The sequence below is a fragment of the Dendropsophus ebraccatus genome, chromosome 9 (genome assembly GCF_027789765.1).
Source record: "Dendropsophus ebraccatus isolate aDenEbr1 chromosome 9, aDenEbr1.pat, whole genome shotgun sequence".
Taxonomy (NCBI): Eukaryota; Metazoa; Chordata; class Amphibia; order Anura; family Hylidae; genus Dendropsophus; species Dendropsophus ebraccatus.
This window is the reverse complement of record NC_091462.1, coordinates 12,075,754-12,103,393: the sequence shown is the minus strand read 5'-3', so window position 1 is coordinate 12,103,393 and position 27,640 is coordinate 12,075,754. Positions and strand designations below refer to the sequence as shown.

General features: G+C 48.1%; 2 protein-coding genes across 10 annotated transcripts in view; both read left to right on the top strand.

Moving 5' to 3' along the window:
- The window catches only part of SPEG (striated muscle enriched protein kinase), a 153,147-nt gene extending 141,020 nt beyond the window's left edge, over positions 1-12,127 (top strand). For all 4 annotated transcript variants that reach the window (XM_069982548.1, XM_069982547.1, XM_069982550.1 and 1 more), the window contains 9 exons: positions 283-450; positions 2,086-2,208; positions 4,009-4,170; positions 5,193-6,270; positions 6,851-7,090; positions 7,841-8,064; positions 8,248-8,323; positions 8,830-8,979; positions 10,353-12,127. In XM_069982548.1, the coding sequence (XP_069838649.1) occupies positions 283-450; positions 2,086-2,208; positions 4,009-4,170; positions 5,193-6,270; positions 6,851-7,090; positions 7,841-8,064; positions 8,248-8,323; positions 8,830-8,979; positions 10,353-10,566 (2,435 nt within the window). In that variant the 3' untranslated portion in view covers positions 10,567-12,127. The remainder of the gene's footprint in view (positions 1-282; positions 451-2,085; positions 2,209-4,008; positions 4,171-5,192; positions 6,271-6,850; positions 7,091-7,840; positions 8,065-8,247; positions 8,324-8,829; positions 8,980-10,352) is intronic.
- Positions 12,128-12,880: 753 nt separating this feature from the next.
- On the top strand, positions 12,881-27,088 carry GMPPA (GDP-mannose pyrophosphorylase A). Of its 6 annotated transcripts, none has more exons than XM_069982543.1 (14): positions 12,881-12,884; positions 16,354-16,406; positions 17,274-17,371; positions 17,967-18,070; positions 18,696-18,888; positions 21,611-21,670; positions 22,036-22,166; positions 22,334-22,351; positions 24,113-24,247; positions 24,333-24,430; positions 24,519-24,565; positions 24,652-24,744; positions 24,838-25,006; positions 25,816-27,088. In XM_069982543.1, the coding sequence occupies exons 2-14, from the start codon at positions 16,367-16,369 to the stop codon at positions 25,914-25,916; spliced, it is 1,287 nt and encodes a 428-aa protein (XP_069838644.1). In that variant the 5' UTR covers positions 12,881-12,884; positions 16,354-16,366; the 3' UTR covers positions 25,917-27,088. The 6 variants fall into 6 exon arrangements, with proteins under 6 accessions (XP_069838644.1, XP_069838645.1, XP_069838642.1 ...); XM_069982544.1 differs by lacking the exon at positions 12,881-12,884 and adding an exon at positions 15,621-15,747 and having other exon boundaries at positions 16,356-16,406; positions 24,116-24,247; XM_069982541.1 differs by lacking the exon at positions 12,881-12,884 and adding an exon at positions 15,621-15,747 and having other exon boundaries at positions 16,356-16,406.
- Positions 27,089-27,640: the final 552 nt, after the last annotated feature.

Sequence of the window (27,640 nt, the reverse complement as noted above, 5' to 3'; positions counted from 1 at the left end):
CATGGCCGCCTGTAATAGAACAGACAGCTCAGGTGCAGCAGAGCTGAGTTTATCACTCAGCACAATGTGGCAGGTGTATTATTACACTGGACCGCGGCTCCACTCACTACATCATCCGCACATGATGTACACAGGAAGCCGTGCAATGTTCTGCTACATCTGTAATTTAGGAATCATGTATCCAGTCTGCAGACCTGGTAGACTGTCAGCACCATAAAAATCACATCTGTACTATACAGTAGGTCAGGTCTATCTGTATTCTGATTGTTGTTCTCTCCTTAGATAAGATGGTCATAGAATCCAGAGGGCAGGTCATTATAAGATCCAATCCGGATGGACGCCAGGTTCTTACCGTCACCAGGGCTGGCCAGAGAGAAGCTGGCCTCTATGAGTGTGTGGCAGCCAATGCCCTGGGCAATGCTACCAGCTCCTGTTCCTTAGCTGTGGCAAGTATGTATACGTCTCTTTAACATTATTCCACAATTTTTGGAGCTTTAAACTTAAGAAGGCAATATAGCACAGTAGAAGACACCTCCGTTTTTCTTACATTTTATAATTCTGGCTGTAAGAAGCCACCACAAGGGGGAGCTCACAACATGGGGGTCTATCAGCTTGTGTCAAGCTTTATGGGTTGTGTATAAATTTGTATATAGACAGCTCCCATCTAGTGATGGCTGTAGGGGATCACTATGACCGTGTGATCACAGTAGGGGACCTAATTGTAGTTTGTAAAAGGGGGGTATAAGCAGCAGTCTGTTAGAGATGAGGGAATGAGGAGCTCTCTGTGAGAGAGAGGGTGTAAGGAGCTGTGTGTGCGAAAGGGGGGTATAAGGAGCTGTCTGTTAAAGGTGAGGAAATGAGGAGCTGTCTGTGAGAGAGGGTATAAGGAGCTGTCTGTGTGAGAGGGGGCATAAGGAGTTGTCTGTCTGAGAGGGGGCATAAGGAGTTGTCTGTGTGAGAGGGGGCATAAGGAGTTGTCTGTGTGAGAGGGGGCATAAGGAGTTGTCTGTGTGAGAGGGGGCATAAGGAGCTGTCTGTGTGAGAGGGGGTTTAAAGGGCTGTCAGTGAGAGAAGGAGTATAAGGAGCTGTTTGTGTGAGAGGGGGCATAAGGAGTTGTCTGTGTGAGAGGGGGCATAAGGAGCTGTCTGTGTGAGGGTGGTTTAAGGAGTTGTCTGTGTGAAAGGGGGTTTAAAGGGCTGTCAGTGAGAGGAGTATAAGGAGCTGTCTGTGTGAGAGGGGGCATAAGGAGCTGTCTGTGTGAGAGGGGGATAAGGAGTTGTCTGTGTGAGAGGGGGATAAGGAGTTGTCTGTGTGAGAGGGGGTTTAAAGGGCTGTCAGTGAGAGGAGTATAAGGAGCTGTCTGTGTGAGAGGGGGCATAAGGAGCTGTCTGTGTGAGAGGGGGATAAGGAGTTGTCTGTGTGAGAGGGGGTATAAGGAGCTGTCTGTGTGAGAGGGGGTTTAAAGGGCTGTCAGTGAGAGAAGGCGTATAAGGAGCTGTCTGTGAGAGAGGGGGTATATGGAGCTGTCTTTGAGAGAGGAGATATATGGAGCTGTCTGTGAGAGGCAGCACCACCAAAAACAGTGAGATAGGTGGCAGTCTGTATGATGAGAGGGTGCATAGCAGGCAGTCTGTAAGAGGGGGCATAGGTGGCAGTCTGTAAGGTGAGAGGGTGCGTAGGAGGCAGTCTGTGAGAGAGGGGAATAAGAGGCACACTGTGAGAGAGGGGGTATAAGGCAGTCTGTGAGAGAGGGGATATGAGAGGCAGTCTGTGAGAGATGTTGCATAGGAGCCAGTCTGTGAGAGAGGAGGTATAATAGGCAGTCTGTGGGAGAAGAGTATAAGAGGCAGTCTGTGAGAGAGGGGGTATAAGAGGCAGTCTGTGAGAAAAGGGATATAAGAGGCAGTCTGTGAGAGAGGAGGTATGAGAGGCAGTCTGTGAGAGATGTGAGAGAGGGGGTAAAAGAAGCAGTCTGTGAGAGAAGGGGCTTTAATGCCAGGAAAGCTTGCTGTGGTCTTACTAAGCTGTTCTCCAGTATCAGGCAAAACAGAAAGTTATGTGTCCCTGTGCTATTACTTCTGCAGGAATTCCCCAGGCTCCTGGCATCCCGGAGATCCCGCAGAAGTATAAGGACACAGTGCTGGTTCTGTGGAAATCCTTGGAGCATAGCTGTCCCTGCACCTACATCCTGGAGAGTCAGACGAATGGTGAGTGGTGTCACAAATCTAAGGGGAGGATACAACAAGTCATAACTGTATAAGAACAGCAGCCATCGCAGTCACTACATGCAGCCTTTCCCCAGCAGGGGGCACTAGACTACCTTTATCCGAACAGCTGATGTATATGGCATACACTCTAGGATTTACCTCTGAGACCTTCTATGTCACTATTCATTGCTCAGGAACCTTTCCTGTAGATCAGTGCTTCTCAAACTTTTTCTACTGGAGTCTCATAGACCAAGGCAATGCCTGGGCCTCACCAGACTGACAAAGAGGGTGCCTGGGCCTCACCAGACTGACAAAGAGGGTGCCTGGGCCTCACCAGACTGACTAATAGGGTGCCTGGGCCTCACCAGACTGACAAAGAGGATGCCGGGCCTCACCAGACTGACAAAGAGGGTGCCTGGGCCTCACCAGACTGACAAAGAGGGTGCCTGGGCCTCACCAGACTGACAAAGAGGGTGCCTGGGCCTCACCAGACTGACAAAGAGGATGCCGGGCCTCACCAGACTGACAAAGAGGGTGCCTGGGCCTCACCAGACTGACAAAGAGGATGCTGGGCCTCACCAGACTGACAAAGAGGGTGCCGGGCCTCACCAGACTGACAAAGAGGGTGCCTGGGCCTCACCAGACTGACAAAGAGGGTGCTGGGCCTCACCAGACTGACAAAGAGGGTGCCGGGCCTCACCAGACTGACAAAGAGGGTGCCTGGGCCTCACCAGACTGACAAAGAGGGTGCCTGGGCCTCACCAGACTGACAAAGAGGGTGCCTGGGCCTCACCAGACTGACAAAGAGGATGCCGGGCCTCACCAGACTGACTAATAGGATGCCGGGCCTCACCAGACTGACAAATAGGATGCCGGGCCTCACCAGACTGACAAAGAGGATGCCGGGCCTCACCAGACTGACTAATAGGGTGCCTGGGCCTCACCAGACTGACAAAGAGGGTGCCTGGGCCTCACCAGACTGACTAATAGGGTGCCTGGGCCTCACCAGACTGACAAAGAGGGTGCCTGGGCCTCACCAGACTGACAAAAAGGATGCCGGGCCTCACCAGACTGACAAAGAGGATGCCGGGCCTCACTAGACTGACAAAGAGGGTGCCTGGGCCTCACCAGACTGATAAAGAGGATGCCGGGCCTCACCAGACTGACAAAGAGGATGCCGGGCCTCACCAGACTGACTAATAGGGTGCCTGGGCCTCACCAGACTGACAAAGAGGGTGCCTGGGCCTCACCAGACTGACAAAGAGGGTGCCTGGGCCTCACCAGACTGACAAAGAGGGTGCCTGGGCCTCACCAGACTGACAAAGAGGGTGCCTGGGCCTCACCAGACTGACAAAGAGGATGCCGGGCCTCACCAGACTGACAAAGAGGGTGCCTGGGCCTCACCAGACTGACAAAGAGGATGCTGGGCCTCACCAGACTGACAAAGAGGGTGCCGGGCCTCACCAGACTGACAAAGAGGGTGCCTGGGCCTCACCAGACTGACAAAGAGGGTGCCTGGGCCTCACCAGACTGACAAAGAGGGTGCCGGGCCTCACCAGACTGACAAAGAGGGTGCCTGGCCTCACCAGACTGACAAAGAGGATGCCGGGCCTCACCATCTGAGATGAAAATCCATTAAAAAAATTGACAATAATGCTAGGGCTACCTATCACCCTATCAACTAGGGGGCGCCCCACTGCTAAGGCCGGCCTCACAGTTTGAGAAGCACTGCTGTAGATGGTGAAACGTTACTATAGCTCACAGGACAGGAATCATTTATATTATTCTATGATCCAACAGGACAAGAGGAGTGGAAGGTGGTCAGCAGCGGCATCAAGGACTGCTATTACAACGTCACCGAGCTGCCGCCCGGCTCAGTCAGGTTCCGTGTGGCTTGTGTGAACAAAGCAGGACAAGGGCCGTACAGCGAGATATCCCAGACTGTGGTCATAGATGGAAACAGTAAGAAGTCACCTGCATACAGCATAAAATAACCCCGAATCAGGGAAATCCATGTATCTCTTACCTCTGTAATGAGGTCACAATATATCGGGATATGGTAGCAAATCACCTAACTGATTGTGGAGCTGCTGCAGAGGTGTTGAGCTCACAGAGCATTGTCTAGACTAGATATAACTATATCACTTCTTAGCTGAGAGCAGGACTAGCTATGTACAATGTATCAGTCTGGAGCTCACAGAGCATTGTCTACACTGGATACAGCTGAGAGCAGGACTAGCTATGTACAATGTATCAGTCTGGGATCCAGGCTGCAGAGCTCACAGAGCATTGTCTACACTGGATACTATTGTATCACTTCTCAGCTGAGAGCAGGACTAGCTATGTACAATGTATCAGTCTGGGATCCAGGCTGTAGAGCTCACAGAGCATTGTCTACACTGGATACAGCTGAGAGCAGGACTAGCTATGTACAATGTATCAGTCTGGGGTCCAGGCTGTAGAGCTCACAGAGCATTATCTACACTGGATACAGCTGAGAGCAGGACTCGCTATGTACAATGTATCAGTCTGGAGCTCACAGAGCATTGTCTACACTGTATACAGCTGAGAGCAGGACTAGCTATGTACAATGTATCAGTCTGGAGCTCACAGAGCATTGTCTACACTGGATACAGCTGAGAGCAGGACAAGCTATGTACAATGTATCAGTCTGGAGCTCACAGAGCATTGTCTACACTGGATACAGCTGAGATCAGGACTAGCTATGTACAATGTATCAGTCTGGAGCTCACAGAGCATTGTCTACACTGGATACAGCTGAGATCAGGACTAGCTATGTACAATGTATCAGTCTGGAGCTCACAGAGCATTGTCTACACTGGATACAGCTGAGATCAGGACTAGCTATGTACAATGTATCAGTCTGGAGTCCACTCACCCTGTGTCTGTTTTGGCCTCATTTGTGGGTCATGACCCCATGTGACACCAGTGGACTCATTATATTTTTATTCTTCTTTTTGTAGATGGAAAACCATCACCGGCCTTGGCTCATCCTGCCCAGAAGGCCCGACCAGTAGGCCCCTCAGTATCCACTTTTGGACCAGTTTCCCCCCGGGTCACGTCTGCACCACCAGTTGTCACTACTTCCAAGCTGCCGCCCTCGGTTGGGTCTCCTCTTGCCGTTACCTCACCTCCTACAAACGTCCCCGCTGCAGGAGCTCCAGTACAACCCGATACCAAAGGAGCTCCTCCTCCAACTCCTCCAAGACGTCAGAGAGGACTTCCAACGCCGCCCACAGTACACCGGGCCGTACCTCAAGCCACCGCTAAAGTAGAGCCCCAAAGCCAAGTAATTTCCAACAACAAACCCCAGTCCCCTGAACCTGCAGCAGCAGGGGCGGTGGTGACGTCCCATGTGTCCGCAGTCACGGTGTCAGTGACCCCAAGACAAGCCGTGTCCCATTTACGAGTTCCACCAGCACCTCCGGTCCAGCAGGTGAAGCCAACTCCAGAACCAGTAGCTAAAACTGTCCCAGTTAAACCAGTGCAGGAGGTGAAGTCTCCAACAGGCCTCCAGAATACGCCCTCAGTGACCTATGTAGCCCCAGTTAAACCTTTCCCCATCCCCCAAATGACAAAGTCTCCATTGCCTGAAGAACCAGCACCTAGCCCAGTATCTGTAGAGTCCAAGGTTCCCCCACCGGTGGCTCCAAAACCAGTGCCTACCAGTCCTTCAGTTCCAATTATGCTGCACATTCCCCCCTTTAAATCTTCGACTCTTCCCTCGCCGCTAAGTCCTACGTCCAGCGTCAAACCTTCATTCCCATCTCCTCCGACCAGCCCAGTGTATAAGCCATCAACCCCGGCCTCTCCAACATACATGGTCACCTCCTTCATATCTATGCCAACACCGGCATCACCAGCCACGGAGACGCCCGCTCCACTGCCTGCTGCTCCGGTCGCCCAGACGGTCCCTACACGCATCCTAGTGAAGAGCGTGACTCCCAGTAAGGACGGTAGATACACGCCATCCGGACGAGAAAGCGCTCTCCGACAGGGGGTACCACAGAAGCCTTATACCTTTCTGGATGAGAAGGCAAGGTGAGTGGACTGACAATATTGTTACACCCAGTTTAGCATAGTAAAATCTCACAGAGCATTGTTTAGGCTGGATACAACTTTCAGCTGTGAGAATAAAAATTCCTTCAAATCAACTGGTGCCAGAAAGTGCCAGAGATTTGTAATTTACTTCTATTCAAAATATCTAAATTCTTCCAGTACTTATCAGCTGCTGTATGTCCTGCAGGAAGTGGTGTATTCTTTCCAGTCTGGAGAGCAGGAGAGGTTTTCTGTGGAGATTTGCTCCTGCTCTGGACAGTTCCTGACATGGACAGAGGTGGCAGCAGAGAGCACTGTGTCATACGCCACATCCTGCAGGACATACAGCGGCTGATAAGTACTGGAAGACTGGAGATTTTTTAATAGAAGTAAATTACAAATCTCTGGCACTTTCTGGCTCCAGTCGATTTGATGTTCCATTAAAGTGAATGGAGTATTACCACACAAAACCTGAGGGCAGGGGTGACGTTTTTTTTTTTTTTTGCAAGAAAGTACCTGTGTTTTTCTAATTCTGGATAACCCCTTTAAGAGATCAGTCATTTTATGGATTCATCCTCTGCAGGGGACGTTTTGGGGTGATCCGGGAATGTAAGGAGAACGCCACAGGGAAGCACTTCATGGCGAAGATTGTTCCCTACGAGCAGGAGAATAAGCAAAGCGTCCTGCAAGAATACGAGGTTCTGAAGTGTCTTCACCATCAGCGGATCCTGAGCCTGCATGAGGCCTACATAACACCCCGCTACCTGGTGCTGATCTCCGAGCAGTGCTCCGGGAGGGAAATCCTCTACTGCCTGGTAGAGAGGTAGGAGGGGGGGGTCAGGGGTGACGCCATGTTCTGTATAGATAATTACCGCCTGCTCTTATACTATATCACAGACTGAGGAGCTACCAGCAATGATCAGTGTCCCGCGGCACGGCTTTGTTACGGTCCTGCGGTCCTGCGCGTTCACATGTCACCGCTCTTCTGACCCCTCTTTTATCTTCATGTCGATTGAAGGCCAGAAGTCATGCTCTTCAATGCATTCTCTATGGGAGAGCGTGACTTCTGGCCTTCAATTGACATGGAGACAGAAGAGGGCTCAGAAGAGCGGTGACGTAAACGCACACAGGATTTGAACGGCGCCGCAGGATACTGAACATCGCTGGTGAGAATATGCGCCAGCGCGCAGCAGGGCAACAAATAAAAAATTCCAGAGTGCTTCTTTAAAGTGGTTGCCCAGGGACTAATTTCTTTTGACCAAATCTTGCCAGGCTGAGCTAAATGATAAAAAAGAAACTGTAGTCATCTGCCCTGATCTCCCACCATCCACTACTTAGCACTTCCTGATCTCAACCTGCTCAGCCAATCATGGGCCACAGCAGTGACCCGCCTCAGCCACTGACTGCCCACTGGAGACTGAGATCAGGAAGTGCTGAGTAGTAGAACAGGGCAGCAGCCTAATGGCCGTAGCACTATGTCGGACTCCTGGAGGAGAGGGATGTCCCATAGGGGTCACCCCCCGCCATCACACAGTTACCACATTTTGCACCTTCCCTTTTTTGGTGTCTGCAGGTTCCGCTACTCTGAGGACGACGTGGTCAATTACCTCCTACAGATCCTGCAGGGTCTTGAGTACCTCCATGAACAGAAGATCCTTCATCTGGACATTAAGCCGGAGAACATCATGGTGTCCTATATGAACACCGTTAAGATCATTGATTTCGGCAGCGCTCAGACGTTTAGCCCCCTTGTCCTTCGTGCACTAGGAAAGCGTGTGGGGACCCTGGAATACATGTGTACGTAAGACCCCTTAAACCAGTGGGTAACCATATAGATCACGACCCCTATAGACTGCAGCACTGCTTATAATAGTATTGTAGATGCAGTGCAGTCCCATAACCCAGCTTTCTACGGCCCTGAATGGTATATGTGCAGGCGTGATTCCTCCTAACCCTCATCTCCTCCTTCTTCTCTTACAGCTCCAGAGATGTTAAAGGGAGACCCGGTGGGTCCAGCTGCGGATGTGTGGGGATTAGGAGTACTGACCTATCTCATGTGAGTAACAAATACGAAGAACGGCTGTGTGCTACACCCAGCAGAATAGTGAGCGCAGCTCTGAAGTAAAAGGCCAGGTTCACACAAGGTTAATTTCTTTATATTTGGAATGCGGGCGCATTCGGGTGTGTCTGCATTCCAATGACCCATAGCAGACAAATGTAAAGTACGGCCGGAGCCGCACTTTACATTGTCTACACTGTCCGTTTCATGCGGCTGCTGTTCAATGAATAGCGGCCGCACAAAAAAACAGACATGTCAGTTTTCTGTGCGGCCACATGGAATCCCAGCTGGAGTGTATACAGAGTGTGTACACTCTGGCTGGGATTTCATAGTGAGTAAATTGATCGGCCACGGTGATTAAATAACGACCATTGCTTAATTAAATTATACGTTGTGTGAACGTGGCCTAAAACAGAATATTGTATGACCGTGGAATGACTATGGTAGTGTACAGTTATTTCTTACTTATTGGGTGGAAACCAATGAGTTTTCTTATACCGCAGGCTGAGCGGCCGATCTCCCTTCTTTGAAGCGGATCCAGTGGAAACAGAGAATAAGATCCTATCAGGCCGGTTTGACATCTTCAAGTTGTACTCAAATGTATCCCAGAGCGCGTCCCTCTTTATACGAAAGCTGCTGTCTATATATCCCTGGTGAGTGCCGACTACTCCTATATACTGCACCACACATCCTCTATATACTACACCACACAGGACACCTCCTCTATATACTACACCACACAGGACACATCATCCTCTATATACTACACCACACAGAATACATCCTCTATATACTACACCACACAGGACACCACACATCCTCTATATACTACACCAAACAGGACACCACCTCTATACACTACACCACACAGGACACCTCCTCCTCTATATACTACAGCACACAGGACACCTCCTCTGTATACTACAGCACACAGGACACCTCCTCTATATACTACACCACACAGGACACCACCTCCTCTATATACTACACCACACAGGACACATCCTCCTCTATATACTACACCACACAGGACACCACACATCCTCTATATACTACACCACACGGGACACACCCTCCTCTATATACTACACCACACAGGACACCTCCTCCTCTATATACTACACCACACAGGACACCTCCTCTATATACTACACCACACAGGATACCACATCCTCTATATACTACACCACACAGGACACATCCTCCTCTATATACTACACCACACAGGACACCACACATCCTCTATATACTACACCAAACAGGACACCACCTCTATACACTACACCACACAGGACACCTCCTCCTCTATATACTACAGCACACAGGACACCTCCTCTATATACTACAGCACACAGGACACCTCCTCTATATACTACACCACACAGGACACCACCTCCTCTATACTACACCACACAGGACACCACCTCCTCTATATACTACACCACACAGGACACCTCCTCTATATACTACACCACACAGGACACCACCTCCTCTATATACTACACCACACAGGACACATCCTCCTCTATATACTACACCACACAGGACACCACCTCCTCTATATACTACACCACACAGGACACCACCTCCTCTATATACTACACCACACAGGACACATCCTCCTCTATATACTACACCACACAGGACACCACCTCCTCTATATACTACACCACACAGGACACCTCCTATATATAATACACCACACAGGACACCACCTCTATACACTACACCACACAGGACACCTCCTCTATATACTACACCACACAGGACACATCCTCTATATACTACACCACACAGGACACCACCTCCTCTATATACTACACCACACAGGACACCACCTCTATATACTACACCACACAGGACACATCCTCTATATACTACACCACACAGGACACCACCTCCTCTATATACTACACCACACAGGGCACCTCCTCCTCTATATACTACACCACACAGGACACCACCTCCTCTATATACTACACCACACTTCATCTATACTATATATCCTCTATTCTTCCGTTCACAGGAGCCGTCCCTCCATACAGGAGTGCTTCTCTAACCCTTGGCTTCAGGACGCTTATCTAATGAAGCTCCGGCGACAGACTCTCACTTTTACAACCAACCGTCTGAAGGAGTTCTTGGTGGAGCAGCAGAGAAGACGCTCGGACACTGCTACCAAGCATAAAGTCCTGCTCCGCTCCTACCATGGTGCACAGCCCACAGCCCCTGTCACCCAGTGACCACGGAGGAAGGACTTTGGCGGTAAATAAGGTGGCCACGGAGCCGGCGGTGCATTCCACTGGACGATGTGGGACGCCAGCAGTCCCAGGGAGGCAGGTCGGGTCAGAGACAAATCACATACAGTAAATACCCTGAGTGTACATAGAGAGGACCCCAGACCACCCAGGACAAGGGGGGTCCTGGAGCACTGCTGGTCAACATACCTCAATAACAGAAGTCGAACAGTCCAGTGAGACTGGGGGACAGAGATGAGGAAAGAAGTGGGGGTGCATGATGCATGTAAGAGACCCCCCCGCTTCCACAACCACGGCACCTCCTCAGCTGGTACCAGCTCCGGCTGCCACTCTGAACCTCAGTGAGACCTTAGGCACCAAGCTTTCTGCTGGAAATTCACCTGGATCGTCTTGGACAACGCTTCGTTTACGCAGATCTTCCCAGGAAATCCCTGGTTGAATCAAGTGGTCTTAACAATTCAGAGGGGCCGTGAATAATTCTATATAGTTTTTTTTTAAATTAATTTATTTAGATGAGGGTAACCAGAGATTTCTATGAAGGGGGTAGTGTAGTATTTATTAATCTCATAGCCATAGGTAGCCGTATCCCCGTGATACTTGTTTACAAAGAGATAGGAAGAGCCGAGAAATAGGAGCGGACGGGGCCCACATGGAAGAGACCTGAGCAAATAGGGAACTGGGAGGGGTTACTGGTTTTATGGAGTGAACTGGTGACATTGGGATGTCTACATGTATGAGAGGGAGATCTAAACTAAACAGGAAACTATACGGCTCACAACCACTCTTAGGCCTTAGGTCTTGGTTTAGTACATGGAATTATCAAGATTTTTTACGTTCCCTTGTATAGTCAGTATGGAAAACTTGGTTGGGTCTTTTCCAGATTATTCCCATGAGTTCTATCTACCATACAACCGTTATGTCGAGAAAGGAGAAATGACATAAGCTGGTTGCTGACACCATATCTGTTCACGGGTCACGGAGATAGCCAACCTTGTAGTAACAGTGAGTACACCGCGTATTAGCGTTGTGGGTGGAGTTCTCCTTTAAGCTGCCAGATATATGGGATATCTCTGCTCCAGGCCTTACTCTCAGTTATCTCTTAACCCGCCGCTTACACGGACAGGGATGAATGTCAGCTGCACAAGGCGTGCGGAGTCACATGCACATGAGTGACACATGTATGTGGGGTGGTCGAGAGGACTCACGGGTGACCGTCCCAGACAATCAGGTGGACAGTGACATGTTCTCAGAAGGACGAATCCAGGAGAGGGTGGAGGGGCTGCGCTAATGAAACATGGCGGATTGTACATTTGTTGCGGGTGGGTGGGCGTCTGCGCTGCACCCTCCTCCCTCCCCCACCCATGCTGCTCCCGAGCTTCTTATTTATTCATGATGTTTCCTTTTATTTAATAGAATTTGTGTTGCTTTCCTGGGTTTGTAATGTCCCCCTTCCCCCCCCCCCCCCATGTTTTTTTTTTCTTCTGTGTGGAGAAGTTGAGAAGATAAAATAAATGAGGTTGCACGGGACCCCGCGTGTGATCTGTGCTGGTGAAGCTCCTGTCTCTCTGTCCTTTCTTTGCTTAGAAAAGAAATATTCTAAACTGCCTCCCCCCCCAAGATCCATCAACAGGAACTAGAGGAAAACAGAACTCTATTATGGGCGGATCTATTCAGTGATTGACAGCTCATTACTTTTGCTTTAAAATGGTCTTCCTATCTTAAGACGTCATCCCCCATGCACAGGATTGAATCTCAAGAATAGGGGCCACTATTCATTCTTTATGGGAGCCACGGAAGCCACGAGTAATGTTCACCATAGAGAATGCAGTGTGTTTGGATGACCTGCTGCCCAGTTCGAATGGCTTCCCAGTACAATAGCTAAGGATGCCAAAACCAGCACCCATTTCCATCATGTTAATAGTGCCTGAGTGTTAAAGCTTACCAAAAATAAACAGGAGTTGTGATGGCAAGCAGTTTTACACATTCTCTATAAAATTTTTCTTAGGTTTTCTATGTGTAAATCAGCGTTATACATTTGGCCACTAGGTGTCTCCCTTCATGTCACACTGTGCTCCATGTTTCCTCCCTGCTGTCTGTTTAAAAAAAGACCAAACACAGGAAGTCCCAGTACTTTGTGTGCTCACACAAGGAAAGACACCTGTCCATCATGCAGGTTGGATAGCGCCTAAATTCTATTATCAGCTCTATTATCAGCTTACCAGGAGACAATGCTCTTTGTTATGTAACAATTCACTCAGTATAATGTCACTGTGTGGTTACAGAGGTTTTGGTGCCAGGAGAGCTGACCGTACAATGCAAACACCCCAGGATTCTCTGCTACTGAATGTGGATGTGCAGCAGCTGTACACATGTGCAGTGAAGTCTTGTCCTGCTCAGGAATGGCTGTCAATCAACACCAAGTCATGTCTGTGAGAGCGTAAAGGACCTTTCCCTTTTTTTTGAACAGCGAAAAGACCAAATATCGGCACAGAGGGAGCATGGAGCCCAGGAGGGGAGACACCTCATGACCATATGTATAACAATGATTTAAACATAGAAAAAAACATAGAAAAAAAATTTGACAGTATATTGCAAAACTGCTTGTGATCCCTGTTGATTTTATAACTTTTTTTTTTGCAACACCTACTAAACCACAAGATCTTAAAGCGACTCTGTACCCACAATCTGACCCCCCCAAACCACATGTACCTTTTAATCCAAGATCTGTCCTGGGGTCCGTTCCGCAGGTAATGCAGTTATTGTCCTAAAAAACAACTTTTAAACTGGCTGGATCATTAAGCAGCTGTGCAATGTTCAGACAGGAGTAAATGTTCCAGTGGCATTCCTAATGATGAGGAGGGTGGGGAGGAGGGACGGAGGGGTGGTGCAAAGTTAGGGCACAGATACTCCCGTTTGGCATGGGGCTGCAAGTTTAAAAGTTGTTTTTTAGGACAATAACTGCATGGACCCCAGGACAGATCTTGGATTAAAAGCAGCTATCCGAAGGTACAAGTGGTTTGGGAGGGTCAGATTGTGGGTACAGAGTCGCTTTAAAGGGTTACTCCGGCGAAAATCTTTTTCTTTCAAATCAACTGGTTTCAGAAGGAAATATAGATTTGTAATTTACTACTATTAAAAAAATCTCCAGTCTTCCAGTACTTATAAGCTGCTGTATGTCCTGCAGGAAGTGGTAGATTCTTTCCAGTGTGACACAGTGCTCTCTGCTCAGAGCAGAGAAACCAAAGAGGTTTTCTATGGGGATTTGCTGCTGTTCTGGACAGTTCCTGACATGGACAGAGGTGGCAGCAGAGAGCACTGTGTCAGACTGGAGAAAATACACCACTTCCTGTAGGACATACAGCAGCTGATAAGTACTGGAAGACTGGAGATTTTTAAGAAAAAGATTTTCTCCAGAGTATTCTTTTAAATATTAACCTCTATGTATCATCATTAGCAAAACCACTATCCGTACACAGGAAATATTACTATATACAATGTGCGGTGACACAGGGGCCCAGTTATTCATTGTTCAAAAAAATCTTGTCACACAACTTGTCTAAAAACAGAATGTATGAAATAGAAGCTGAGGGGCGGGGGGTGTGGTCCTCCATTACTGGGGATTTGTGGTTGTCAGGATGACGTGTCAGTAAATGGTGACATTGTGAATGGAATGAAGAAGCGCTGAGGGCTCTATCACCCCCACCCTGACACCCTCCATGTCTCCGGCCTGAGTCAGACGCTATATATATATATATCTATCTGCCATGTCCATATGAGGAGGTGTTACTGCCTGCAGCCTCCCGCCCCGGTGACAGCTGTTTATTGCTGAGAGTAAACTAATGAAATCTGGTTCTAGTATTACACAGCGCTCACTGCGCCGTCCTCACCGCGCCGTCCTCACCGTGCTGTCCTCACCGCGCCGTCCGAGAGGGGACAACAAGTCAAGAGTCCTCCTGGACCTGTGTGATATAGGACACCTGATTACTGATGTATGATGTATACAGAAGCCATCACACAAATACATAAAGCTGTAGTGCACACGCTCCACCGCCACCCTATTCACTGCCAATGAGGCTGGTGCAGATAGTACAGCACTCAGACGAAGAAAACTGCATCATTGGGATTAGTAAAAAAAACTTTTGTAAAGACATATTAAAAGTTTTGATCAGTTTTGACCCCGACCAATCACTAAGTACGGCACACATATCACCCTCCCCCTTCTATACGTTGTACATACCTCCTAGCAAAGAGGGACATTCAAGGAATTTGTCACGCCCCCATGACCACACCCATGGCCACACCCCCATGACCACACCCTATATGGCCACCAACATTACCACCACTTAATGACTAATACCGTCATACCATTACTAAATAACATCCACTGTACACCGACCCATATAGAGGTAGACACAGGTGCACACCATGTAAGTGATTACAGTGCAGTTACATCCAGTGACTCAGAGGGGGCATCTTCTCTCATTGGAGTTGCTCACTATTCCATTCTTCTCCATCTGGCCCGTCCACTATGAAGATTTCTTCTTCTTTTCAATAATAGACAGTATAACCCCCATCATGTCCCTCTCAGCCACAGCAGCTGGAGAGCACTGGTCTAAAGCAATAGTCACCAACCCTGGCTCTCCAGCTGCTGCAAAACTACAACTCCCATTATGTATGGACAGAGACTGTCCAGGCATGATGGGAGTTGTAGTTTTGCAACAGCTGGAGAACCTGGGTTCCCAACCCTTGCTCCAAAGGCTTTCAGGGCATGCTGGGAGTTGTAGTTCTGCCACAGTTGTAGGGTCACAAGTGGGGTAACACCAGGGTATGACGCCTCAACAAATGTACAAAGTTCTTCTTTCATGGTTTCAGTTTAATTATCAAACTCTCATTATGATTTATAGACCTCGATCTAAGGGGTTAAAGCGCGGATCACGTGACTAATATTTATTTTACTCACGGTTTACGTTACGTCACGTCACTGACCCGTCAGGCTAGGTGTTCTCTGTTACCCTGGAGACCACGCACCTCTTCTACGTAAGTCATCACGTGCTCCCCTCCATCCAATGGGAAGGACGATAACCCCGCAAACTACAAATCCCGGCATCCTCCTCCCGGCTGACGTGCCATAGAGCCACTGACGCGGAAGTGTAGACAGGAGAGCAGGTATCTGCGGTTTATTCGTCTTCTTTACCTTATTGTGAGTGTAGTAAGTATAATATCACAGCGCCGAGCAGGTGTGTTATACTGTCTGCTGTAGGGGGACTACAACTCCCAGCATGTCCTGCCATTGTGAGGGCTTACAGCCTATATCAGGTTCTCTGTAGCAGCCGGGACTACAACCCTCAGCAGTTGTAGGCTGCGCTGTGCCTTATAGTCCTTGTATTAATGGAAGGCATCTCTATATCCTGCTGGCTGTCAGTGAATGGAAGCACTTGTACTTTATGCTTTACACCTGATCCTTACACAGAGGGTTTGGGGGGACCGGGGATTCTTGTTCTTGAGATAACTGTTATCCGCTATCCGCAGGTCTTCTTGGTTAGACAATCCCTTTAAGGAATCCCTTTAAGCCTTAAACTGAAACAAAAAATGTTTCCATCCATTGACAGCAAGCAAAACTTATGGAAATCACTAGTTATTAAGAGAAAGGATGTGTTAGAGCGATGTTGGGGCTTGCTGGGAGTTGTAGTGGGCGAGCTGCAGCTATATAGAATATATAGGAGTCTTGGCTCTTTATTGTTTTTTTATATTCGTCTTTATTGTTTTTATTTTAGACCCTGCAGAAATGTTGAAAGCCGTCATCCTCATCGGGGGCCCACAGAAGGGTAAGTATTACATATAGATCTAATACGGAAGGTTCATGGTGCACATGAACCTCTATACAACCTCTGACCTCATAGAGACATATCAGAAGTTGTGATCGGAGGGGTCCAGCTGCTGAGACCTCCACTGCTTTAGAGCACAGGGAGAGAAGCGCATGGCTGAGTGCTTTGTTCCATCATTTACTTTGCTATGAGTTGTTTAGAGGTGTAGATACACTTTAAGGCTATGTCCACACTACGTAAAAGTATGGCTGTTGTTGCCATCGGCAACAACGGCCGTACTTTGTACGGTGTGTAACCTAGCCTATCTTCTATGGGATCCCGGACGGAGGGTATACACATCGTATACGCTCCGGCCGGCATCCTGTACGGGGCCGCAAATAACTGACATGTCAGTTTTCTGTGGCCGCAGAAAGACCTGCCAGTTCACACAATGAAGCGCGCAGCTCCTTGCTTCATAGTGTGCTGTGGGAGGTTCTGATGCGGGCGCGCACGGATGCGCCCGCATCAGAACCTTGCGGCCAAAAGATCATCCGACCGGTACTGCAGTACCGGCCGTGATGATCCGTGCAGAGACCGTCCGTTTGGTGACCTGTCCGGAACGGCCGGTCTCTTCACGTAGTGTGAACGTAGCCTAATGATATGTAGATTTTTGCATTGAAATAAAAAAGAAGCTACTTTGCACATAATCTTGATTACGGATCTACTGTTTTGTGTATGGAGCTTGTATACTTATGTGTTTCCATGGTTACAGACTACAAACCTAGTGTAGTCTGATCCATCTCCCTAATGTGATAAGGAATATTTGGGGCACCCGCTCCAGTACATGTGTGTTTATGGGGGTCTCTGTGCTCTTCTGTAATTTCATAGGTACCAGGTTCCGGCCTCTATCATTTGAGGTTCCTAAGCCCCTGTTCCCAGTTGCCGGTGTCCCCATGTTACAGCATCATATTGAGGCCTGCAGCAAGGTAAGATCTCCAGACATTGGCCGGGATTTCACGTTCACAATCAGCCATTGTTACGTGATAAGTGAGGTTGGATCCTTCACTGATCAGCAGAATGAATGTCTTGTGGTGCAGCATCACTGCACTGCTCCCTACAGTATCAGCAACTTTACCTCAGAATAACCCTCCCAGCATTACAGAGAAGCTACAATGTTTAAGATAAAGCCTGCCAGGGACTTGTTTACATCAGCCCTCTCAGAAGGGAGTGCGGAGGAGATAGAGAGAAAAGCTTGCACACTGATTTTTGTGTCTTCAGCAGAAAGCAACAGCTCAGAACTGGGGGAAGGAGACTGAAAAGATAACAAGTATGGAAGGAATTGTTATGTTTGAGTGGAATACCACAAAAGTTATGTTTGAGTGGAATACCACTTTAAGAATTCCAGAAACCTAAATGGCTCAATGACTTAAGGCTCTGTGTCTAGAATATAAACTAAATACCATATGTATGTGTGTATATATATATATATATATATATATATATATATATATATATATATATATATATGTGTGTGTGTGACATACTGTATACAGCACCATTCATGCTTTGTCTGTCCCATAGGTGCCCAACCTGAAGGAGATCTTACTGATCGGATTCTATCAGCCCAATGAGGCCCTCAGCCGATTCCTTGTCACAGCACAGCAAGAGTTTAAAGTAGCGATTAGGTGAGAGGTCATCATAGTGTGTCATGTCATTGTATCCAGACAGAGCATTTGTATTTCTTCTGTTCGGAGTATGTGAACACCATCTTACAGCCATTTCCTTATAGCTTATACTCTAATCACATCCGGAGCTGCATTCAGACTTCTTCTCGGTTCCTCTTGGTCAGTAGTGTGCTGGAAACGCCTCCTCACTCCCTTCTGTCTTATGTTTCATCCAGCTGATATCATTGCGCAATCAGACAGGGAACCGAGGATCCTGCGACCTGAGATCAGCAAAGATTTACTTCAGACACTGAACCAGCAGGGAGCTCTGAGATCTGACAACCTTGGAGCTAATAGAGACAGTCAGGGATTTTTGAATGCAGCTCTGGATGTGACTGGAGTGTTAGTATCAGAGACTATTTATTTAGATTAGTGTTTCCTAACCTGTGGCCCTCCAGTTGTTGCAAAACTACAACTCCTATCATCAGAGAATGATGGGGGTTGTAGTTTTTAACAGCTGGAGGGCTACAGGTTGGAACATGCTGATTTAAAACAGTAGTCTCCAACCTATTGCTCTCCAGAGTAGATAAGCGTCATCCTGGCATTGTATAGTAATACAGAACTCCTACCCCCATCCTCTTGGCAGGTACCTGCAGGAATTCTCAGCCCTGGGCACTGGCGGGGGCATCTACCACTTCCGGGACCAGATCCTGTCCGGGGGGCCGCAGGCGTTCTTTGTGATGAATGCGGACGTGTGCTGCCAGTTCCCTCTTCTCGAAATGTTGGAGTTTCAGAAGCAAAATGAGGAGACGCATAAGTACATCATGCTGGGAACCACGGTACGAGTGCCAGAGGGGGACGGAATAAGGCGAGACACATAGGGATCTGATGCGTAGTGTAATAACTGTGTATGGTGTATACCAGGGATGGGGATCCTACAGCCCTCCAGCTGTTGCAAAACTACAATTCCCATCATGCCTGGACAGCCGAAGGGTCCCCATTGCTGGTGTATACGTTGGGCTATTGGTGGGGGGGAGGGACTGTATATAGCCTTACGCAGGATCTGCAGAGTTTTTGTTTATGACTTGTCTTATTTACTGCCCTTCTGCTGAACATGTCACTTTAAAGGGGAACTATCAGCAGGTGAGGCAAATCTAACCTGCTGATAGCCCCCTATGGTGCCCGGAACACTGAGGAGGGTGTGTCTCTTACCTTCCTCCTCAGCGCCGGTCCCGCTATGTTAGTTCATCCGGGCAGGCCGGATGATGCTGTGGGGGTGGGGGTGGGGCAGTGCTCCCGGCTGAAGATTACACCGACTAACAGCGTGGTACCGGCGCTAAGGAGAAAGGTAAGACACATACCCAATACCCCCCAAACTACTTGTACCTTCGGATAGCTGCTTTTAATCCATGATCTGTCCTGGGGTCCGTTCCGCAGGTGATGCAGTTATTGTCTTAAAAAACAACTTTTAAACTTAAAGGGGTATTCCCCCCAAGAGCTAAAAAAATTAAATGCTCCCAAACCTAGCTGGCCTTACTCACCAAGTCCCTCTGAGTATTTTGAGCTTCTCCCATCTTTCTAGCTGCTGCCGTTCCTGAGTTACAAGTTTTTCTAAAAGCCGATCTATATCCAAGATAGGAAACTACATTTCCCATCATGCAATGCTTCTGCCTGATGATGGTGAAGTAGCAGAGCTGAGACAATGAAGGAGATGATGACAGTGTAGCAGAGCTGAGATGGCGGTGTCTGTGTAGCAAAGCTGAGTTGAAAGTGACGGTGTAGCATAGCTGAGTTTGGGGTGACGACGTAGCAGAGCTGAGTTTGGGGTGACGGCGTAGCAGAGCTGAGTTGGCGGTGACGGCGCGATTTCGGGGGGCGGAGCCTGCAATTGCGGGGGGGGACGGGAGCTTACCGCGGGCGATTGCGGGGGGGGGGGGGGCGGAGCATGCCGCGGCCAATTGCGGGGGACGGAGCTTGCCGCGGGAGATTGCGGGGGGGGGGGGGGGGGGGGAGCGGAGCTTGCCGCGGGCGATTGCGGGGGGCGGAGCTAGACGCGCCGATTGCGGGGGCGGAGCTAGTCGGGGTCGGAGATTGCCGGGGGGGGGGGGGGGGGGGGGCCGCGGGTAAGTGAAGGATGCCACGGGTGATGATGGGGGGGTTGTGTGCTCCGGGTGAGTGCTGGACAGTGTCGGGAGGCTCTGGACACGGGGTGAGCTCTGGGCTGGGGGTGACCCGGTGGCTGCTGTTAGGGAGGGATGCAGTCACAGCTGCGCTGATCACTGTCTCCCTCTGTAACAGCAGCCACCGCATCAGTGTTCTCAGTCACTTCACTGTACTGGGGCTGAGGACACGTGATGCCAACACGGAGGGTGGGGGCCAGGAGCAGGGAGCGTGTCGGTGTGGACTGAGGTCTGATGATTCTCTGCAATCCATGGGGGTGAACGCAGCTGGATAAGAGCAAAACTGTGCACTATCCATAATAACTTTATATTGGAAAGATGGAAAGCTACGGGTGGGCAGCGTATTCATGCAAAAATAATTTTGGGGGGAATACCCCTTTAAAGCCTGTGCCAAACGGCCGTGGCCTAGAGTATCTGTGCCCTAACTTTGCACCACCCCTCCGTCCCTCTTCCCCACCCTCCTTTTCATTAGGAATGCCCCTAGAACATTTTCTCCTGTCTGAACATTGCACAGGTGCCTTAACGATGCAGCCCATGTGCCTTGCTGACACAGGTGATGAATAGTAGAAAATCTGCCAGGAGCATTTCTAATGATGAGGAGGGCGGGGAGGAGGGACAAAGAGGGTGTGCCAGCCTAATGCATACACATGGCCACGGCCTTTTGACATGGGGCTGCCAGTTTAAGGGTATAAACCCACACACCTTATATGCAGCGTATTTATTGCTTCGATACGCAGCAAATACGCAGCAAACACGCAGCAAAAACGCAGCAGATTAGATCTAAATAACTGAACACAGCATCAAATCTGTACCAACAAATCTGCTGCGTATTTGCTGCGTATCTGCTGTGTATACGGTGTGTGGGTTTGTACCCTAAAAGCTGTTTTTTAGGACCATAGCTGCATCATCTGCCGAACGGACCACAGGACATATCTTAAAAGCAGCTATCCGAAGGTACAAGTGGTTTGGGGGGGGACAGATTGTGGGTACAGAGTCGCTTTAAACAAAGTCCATTTGCCCTACCTGGGCTATGCAAAGTCCATGCTCGTAATGAGCTACCAGCTTCACTCACGAATAGGCATTAGCTGAAGATCCACGTGAACATGTCTGCGACGTTTTGAAGCACGATAGCTTCTTTTTCGAGCTATGTTTAAGTGAAAAACTGGTATGATCTTGTTTTATTGGTTAGATTCGTCTAACCTGCTGATAGTTCCCCTTTAAAATAAACTCTTTATGTCGTAGAGACATTTCTAGTAGGGATGGTCCGAACCTGCCGAGGGTGGAGTTAATTCCCAGGGTGGAGTTAATTCTTATTTTTTTAATGGTCATGTTTTACAGTTATGGTTATTGCCGTCTACTCACACAGTTTCCTATCTTGTAGGCGAATAGGACACAGTCTCTCAACTACGGCTGCATTGTGGCGAATGCCGATACCCAGGAGGTAAGGACCAACATGGGAATGGCTAAATCATGACAATGGGCAACTGACCAGATTCACAGCAAGTAACTGTTTGGATTTAAAGGGTTTGTTCACCCCAATTTAATGTCAGAAAGTTATACGGATTTTTAATTTACTTCCATTATTTTTTTTGCTGAACTTACCCCTTTAGTCAGGAGCCCAGGGAGATAAGGAGCTCCCAGGACAAGAAGGAAATCCTAGTAGCTCTAGGGACGGCTCACTGCATACACCCCCCCCCTTCCCCTATGATATTACATCAGTGTGCTGCCCCCTAGTGGTGACTGCAGATAGACAGAATTGATCAGTGAATCTATAACAATCCGTGACTTGTTATCTGTCCTCATCAGGTCCGGCATTATGTGGAGAAGCCCAGCACATTTGTCAGCGATATCATCAACTGCGGCATCTATCTCTTCTCACCCTCCATATTCCAGCACATTGCAGAGGTTTTCAAGCAGAATCAGCAGGACCTGCAGCTGTGAGTCACCTCCTCCTGTCCATCATTGTACACCCCCTCCTCCATCAGAGCATGGACCCCCCCCATACCCCCTCTTCTTCCTATTTCATTTATCGCCTCCTCATGTACATTCATTCTTCTTTTTTCTCCTCCGCTGTGTCCCCTGTGCCTCCCGCATGTGCGGCCAGTTGTTCCTCCTGCATCAGGTGAGTGCTGTGTGTGGCACGGGCACATGGCATGAGCACCACAGTCACTGGATGTTCGGCTTTAAAACGCACAATCACCTCATCTGTTCACGCATCACAACCATTTCTACAACTTCTTGTCTTCCTCGTGTCCTTCACGTTCCGACCTTAAAGGGGTACTTTGGATTTTTATTTATTTTAATGAACTAGTGTCATAAAGTTATACAGATTTTTAATTTACTTTTATTTAAAAATCTCCAGTCTTCTAGTACTTATCAGCTGCTAGATGTCCTGCAGGAAGTGGTGTATTCTCTCTGCTGCCACCTGATCATGTCTGAAACTGCCCAGAGCAGGAGCAAATCCCTATAGAAAACCGTTCCTGACATGGACAGAGGTGGCAGCAGAGAGCACTGTGTCAGACTGGATACACCACTTCCTGCAGGACATACAGCAGCTGATAAGTACTGGAAGAGTGGAGATTTTTAAATAGAATTGACTTCTAAATCTGTATAACTTTCTTTCACCACTTGATTTAACAACCATTTCCCCCTCTGGAGTACTCCTTTAAAGGGGGTTTCCAATAATGCGATAGGTGATAATCTGATTGTTGGGGATTCGATCGCTGACACCCCCAGTGATCATGGCGTGTGCTCTTCTGCTCCATCAAGGTCTGTATATTTCCGTCTCCACTAGTCCCACAGACTTGGAATGGAGCGACTGTGCACATGCATATAAACAAGGGTGAGGGTCCCAAGAGCCGGACCCCTGTAATCAGACACTATATATATATATATATATATATATATATATATATATATATATATATATATATATATAATATATAGTAAGGATTGATTATGGGACAACAAATAACAATGGATTTTCCTGCACGTATGGTGTATCATTCATATATTGCTTTGCCGCATTTTCTTAATCCTATTGGGCTGCCAAGACGGCCACCATAGAGGTTGTCACCCAGATTTCATAGCCTTCATGTTACACAGGAGCGTGGGAGGTAGCAGACATGTTGCATCTTGTGCCAGAGCTTATAGGCTGGGGTCTCATGTTATAGACTATATGGAGGGGGGGATCTGACTGCTTAAAGGGGTGATCCAGTGCTACAAAAACACGGCTACTTTCAGAGACAACACGACTCTTGTCTCCAGTTCAGGTGCGGTTTGCAATTAAGCTTCATTCACTTCAATAGAAACTGAGCAGCAAAAACCCTGCCCAAGCTGGAGACAAGAGTGGGGCTGTCTCTGAAAGAAAGCGGCCATGTTTTTGTAGCGCAGAATAACCCCCTTAACCCTGGCCAGTGGTGAGTACAGGGGGGTTTATTACTTCCAATTCTAGAGGAGAGGGTCAAGCATGCATGATTCCTCACCATTATAGTGAATAGGAGATATAGAGCAAGACTTTTCCATCCTCTCGCGCTCTCAGGATAGTGGGGGTCCCAGTTGACAGACCCTCAGCCATCAAATTTTTATGGCACATGACATCATAAAGTAATTCTCTTTCCTTATGTAGAGATTGGGATTGTGGCTGGGGTCTTGGTATAGTGGCTGCCAGCTCCTTGTTATGCAGTGTAACACTCTAGCAGGGTTACTGGTGTATAGTGCCATGTGTACACCACCTCTCCCACAATGCACGACATCAGCACATGCTCTGTACAAAGTGAACCAGCAGGTGGCAGTAGTGAGGCGTCAGATCCAGCAAGCTCGTAAATACAGCAAATAAAGCTAATTTGACATTTCCATTACAATCTTTTGCTCTTTTGTGTAGCAGCGAGGAGAACTCGAGCTGGCAGCGGACAGAGGTGATCCGGCTGGAGCAGGATATCTTCACCGCGCTGGCCGGGCGAGGACAGCTCTATGTCTATGAAACAGACTGCTTCTGGAGTCAGATTAAGTCTGCAGGGTGAGTGCCGGCTCTTATAAGAAGGGGCAGCATGTCGGACCTTACCCTGTCATTCACATCCGTGTGTTATATCCTCTGTTACCAGCTCAGCTATATACGCCAGCCGCCTGTATCTGAACCAGTATCATATAACGCATCCTGAGAGACTGGCGCACAATAAGGATGGCGCTCCCATTATACTGGGTATGGACTCCTAGCCATGTTACTGAGTATGGGCACCGTGTACTGTGTTCTCTATGAGTAATAAGCCTCATTGGTTCTTCCTCTCCAGGAGACGTGTATATCCATCCCACAGCCAATGTAGATCCCACGGCCGTGGTAGGTACTTAAAGGGGTTTTGTGTATGTGTTTTTCTGTACTGTTCATGACAAAATGCTCTGTCCCTATATTCCTGTTGTTGACAGCTGGGCCCCAATGTCTCTATCGGGATGGGGGTGACAATTGGAGCTGGGGTCCGGGTACGAGAATCTATCATTTTACATGGAGCCGTACTACAGGTGCGTTAATGTCCCAGCCCCGGCCATACACAATACCAGGCTCTTGGTGTGTCTGTTCTCTGTTTCATACACGGTTTCTGTGTTCTCTTCTAGGATCACAGCTGCGTCCTAAACACCATAGTGGGCTGGGACAGCAGCATTGGCCGATGGGCCCGGGTGGAAGGGACGCCCAGTGACCCCAATCCTAATGACCCTCATGCCAAGATAGACAGTGAAACCTTGTTCCGGGAAGGGAAGCTCACCCCGTCCATCACAATTCTAGGTAAAAAAAATAAATAAATTGTAATAACTTGAAGGGTTTGTACAGGCTGCTTTCTTCCAGAAACAGCACTTCTTCTGTCCTCAGTCTGGGTGTGGGGTTTTTTCCTAATCCTGGAGAACCTCAGTGGGGTCCAGGTAAACTGATAGTTAGGGGTACAATACAACGCACTGTGCTCCATGCAGACAAGACTGCGCTCACGTGCAATGGTGTCTGCATTATTTGGCCATTAAAGGGGTAGTTTACTATAAAATCAACTGGTGCCAGAGATTTGTAATTTACTTTTATTAAAAAAATCTCAAGTATTCCAGTAATTATCAGCTGCTGTATGTCCTGCAGAAAGTGAATACTTTCCAGTCTGACACAGTGCTCTCTGCTCCCACCCCTGTCCATGTCAGGAACTGTTTAGAGCGTTTTCTATGGGGATTTGCTGCTGCTCTGGACAGTTTCTGACATGGACAGAGGTGGCAGCAGAGAGCAGTGTGTCAGACTGGAGAGAATATACCACTTCCTTCAGGACATACAGCAGCTGATAAGTACTGAAAAACTGGAACTTTTTAAATAGAAGTAAATTACAAATCTGTATAACTTTCTGACACCAGTTGATTTGAAAGAAAAAGATTTTTGCTGGAGAAATCCTTTAATTCAGTGGAAGTGAGCTGCAAAAGCACATACAGCCTGAGGCCAGGAGCGGCGCTGTTTCTGGATAAAGCAGCTGTGTTTGAATCTTTGATAACCCCTTTAAATGTTTGTATAGATTGTGCGGAGTGTTATTCTGTATAGATAGTAATAAGTTTTGTTTTGTCTTCCAGGCTGTAACGTCTCCATCCCTGCGGAGGTCGTCATCTTAAACTCCATCGTCCTCCCACACAAGGAGCTGGGCCGCAGCTTCAAGAATCAGATAATTCTGTAGTTTGGGGACAGTGATGAGAACAGCGCTCGGGGCACGGACGCCTCTCTGTGTACGGCGGCTCCTCCAGCACATCAGGGCATCGTCCCAGTGACCTCTGGAGTTTCTGCTGCGACTACAAATTGGACATGGAGATCGGGAAGGTCGCTCTTCTTCAGGCAGAGATGTGACTGACCACTAGAGGCAGCGCTCTATACACATCACCCCAGGGTGTTCTTGTATCCATTGTAATTTATATCACATGTACAGATTTTCTGCAGGCCGAGGCCTCAGTCCCTCCCGGGTTATTAAAAGTTACATTTGGAGAAGTCATTTGTGCTGGAGAAGTCCTGCATGTACTTAAAGTTTTCACATTAACCCCATAATGATCAGCGTTTGGGTTCAGAATGACATTTTGAGCATGTGGTTTACTAGAGATGAGCGAATTTACAGTGAAGCGCTTTGTCTGCAATCCGCTCATCAGCTGCTGCCTTATAACCCACTGCCGCTCCTCCCCAGGTGCTGGGAAAAGCTGGATTCTGTCCTGGGAAGCTGGGAGACGTTTCTGAGTGTCCGGGATGGAGCGGCAGTGAGTTTAAGGGGTACTCCAGCGAAAATGGTTTTCTTTCAAATCAACTGGTGACAGAACGTACTAGAGATTTGTAATTTATATATAAAAAAATCTCCAGTACTTATCAGCTGCAGTATGTCTTGCAGGAAGTGGTGTATTTTCTTTAGACAGTGGTCTCTGCTGCCACCTCTGTCCAGAGCAGCAGCAAATCCCTAAAGAAAACCTCTCTAGTAAAGATGAGCGCATTTACAGTACAAACAAAGCAAATTGCTTTGTTAGCTCCGCAGTCGGCTTATTCACTTTGTACTGTAAATTTGCTCATCTCTAGCTCTCCACACTGGAAAGAATACACCACTTCTTGCAGGACATATAGCAGCTGAGAAGTACTGGAAGACTGGAGATATATATTTTTTTTTTTAATGCAGTAAATTACAGATCTCTGGCACTTTGTAGCACCAGTTGATTTGAAAGAAAACATTTCTTGTTGGAGTACCCCTTTATAAGGCAGCAGGCTGATTCAGCCCTTCACTTTATTTCTATAAATTCACTCTTCCCTTATTAATGAGGAAGTAAATAGAATATATTATAAAATATTAGTTCTTTCTAATAAAGTATGACAATGGGTTCCCTGTTTTGCTTGTGTCATTTTGGTACACGATGGGAGGATCTCAGCCACCACTCTCGGCCTGTCGCTACACTGAGGCCTCTGCCACACATCAGGAAAACCTGGATTTTTTCTATTATTATTACCAGGAAATCCAAATAGCTTTCCTGACCCCTAGGGTTGTATTGAGCAATGAAAACTTTAGGATTTTTCCTTGTGAGTTCAGGAAATATAGGGTCATTGCACAATAGGGAAATTGTGTGGATTTCGCCCCCTCCTTGCCCGCTTTAAGTTTCGCTGGTCCCAAAGGCCATAAGTCAGGAAATTATAGTACCTGTCCTACTTTCATCCGGAGATCCGTCACAGAAGACCCCCATACAAGTCTATGGGAGGGTCCAGAATTAGACACTTTCCCTAACTTTTCTCCACTCTTGAGGCATATAATGATAAATTCCCTCTGATTTGTATAGTGTGGGGTAAATGGTCACTGTGTGACTCCTGTGCTATCTGCTGGCTTGTACATGGAGAAAGCCTGGACTGTCTACCTGAAGACCTACCCACTGCACTGTATAT

Bases quoted from the DNA above. Each gene is read 5' to 3' on its own strand.
- GMPPA (XM_069982543.1), top strand. From the start codon at position 16,367: ATGTTGAAAGCCGTCATCCTCATCGGGGGCCCACAGAAGG. The intron at 21,671-22,035 runs GTAAGGACCAAC...TGTCCTCATCAG, and splicing joins CGAATGCCGATACCCAGGAG to GTCCGGCATTATGTGGAGAA. The intron at 25,007-25,815 runs GTAAAAAAAATA...TTTGTCTTCCAG, and splicing joins CCCGTCCATCACAATTCTAG to GCTGTAACGTCTCCATCCCT.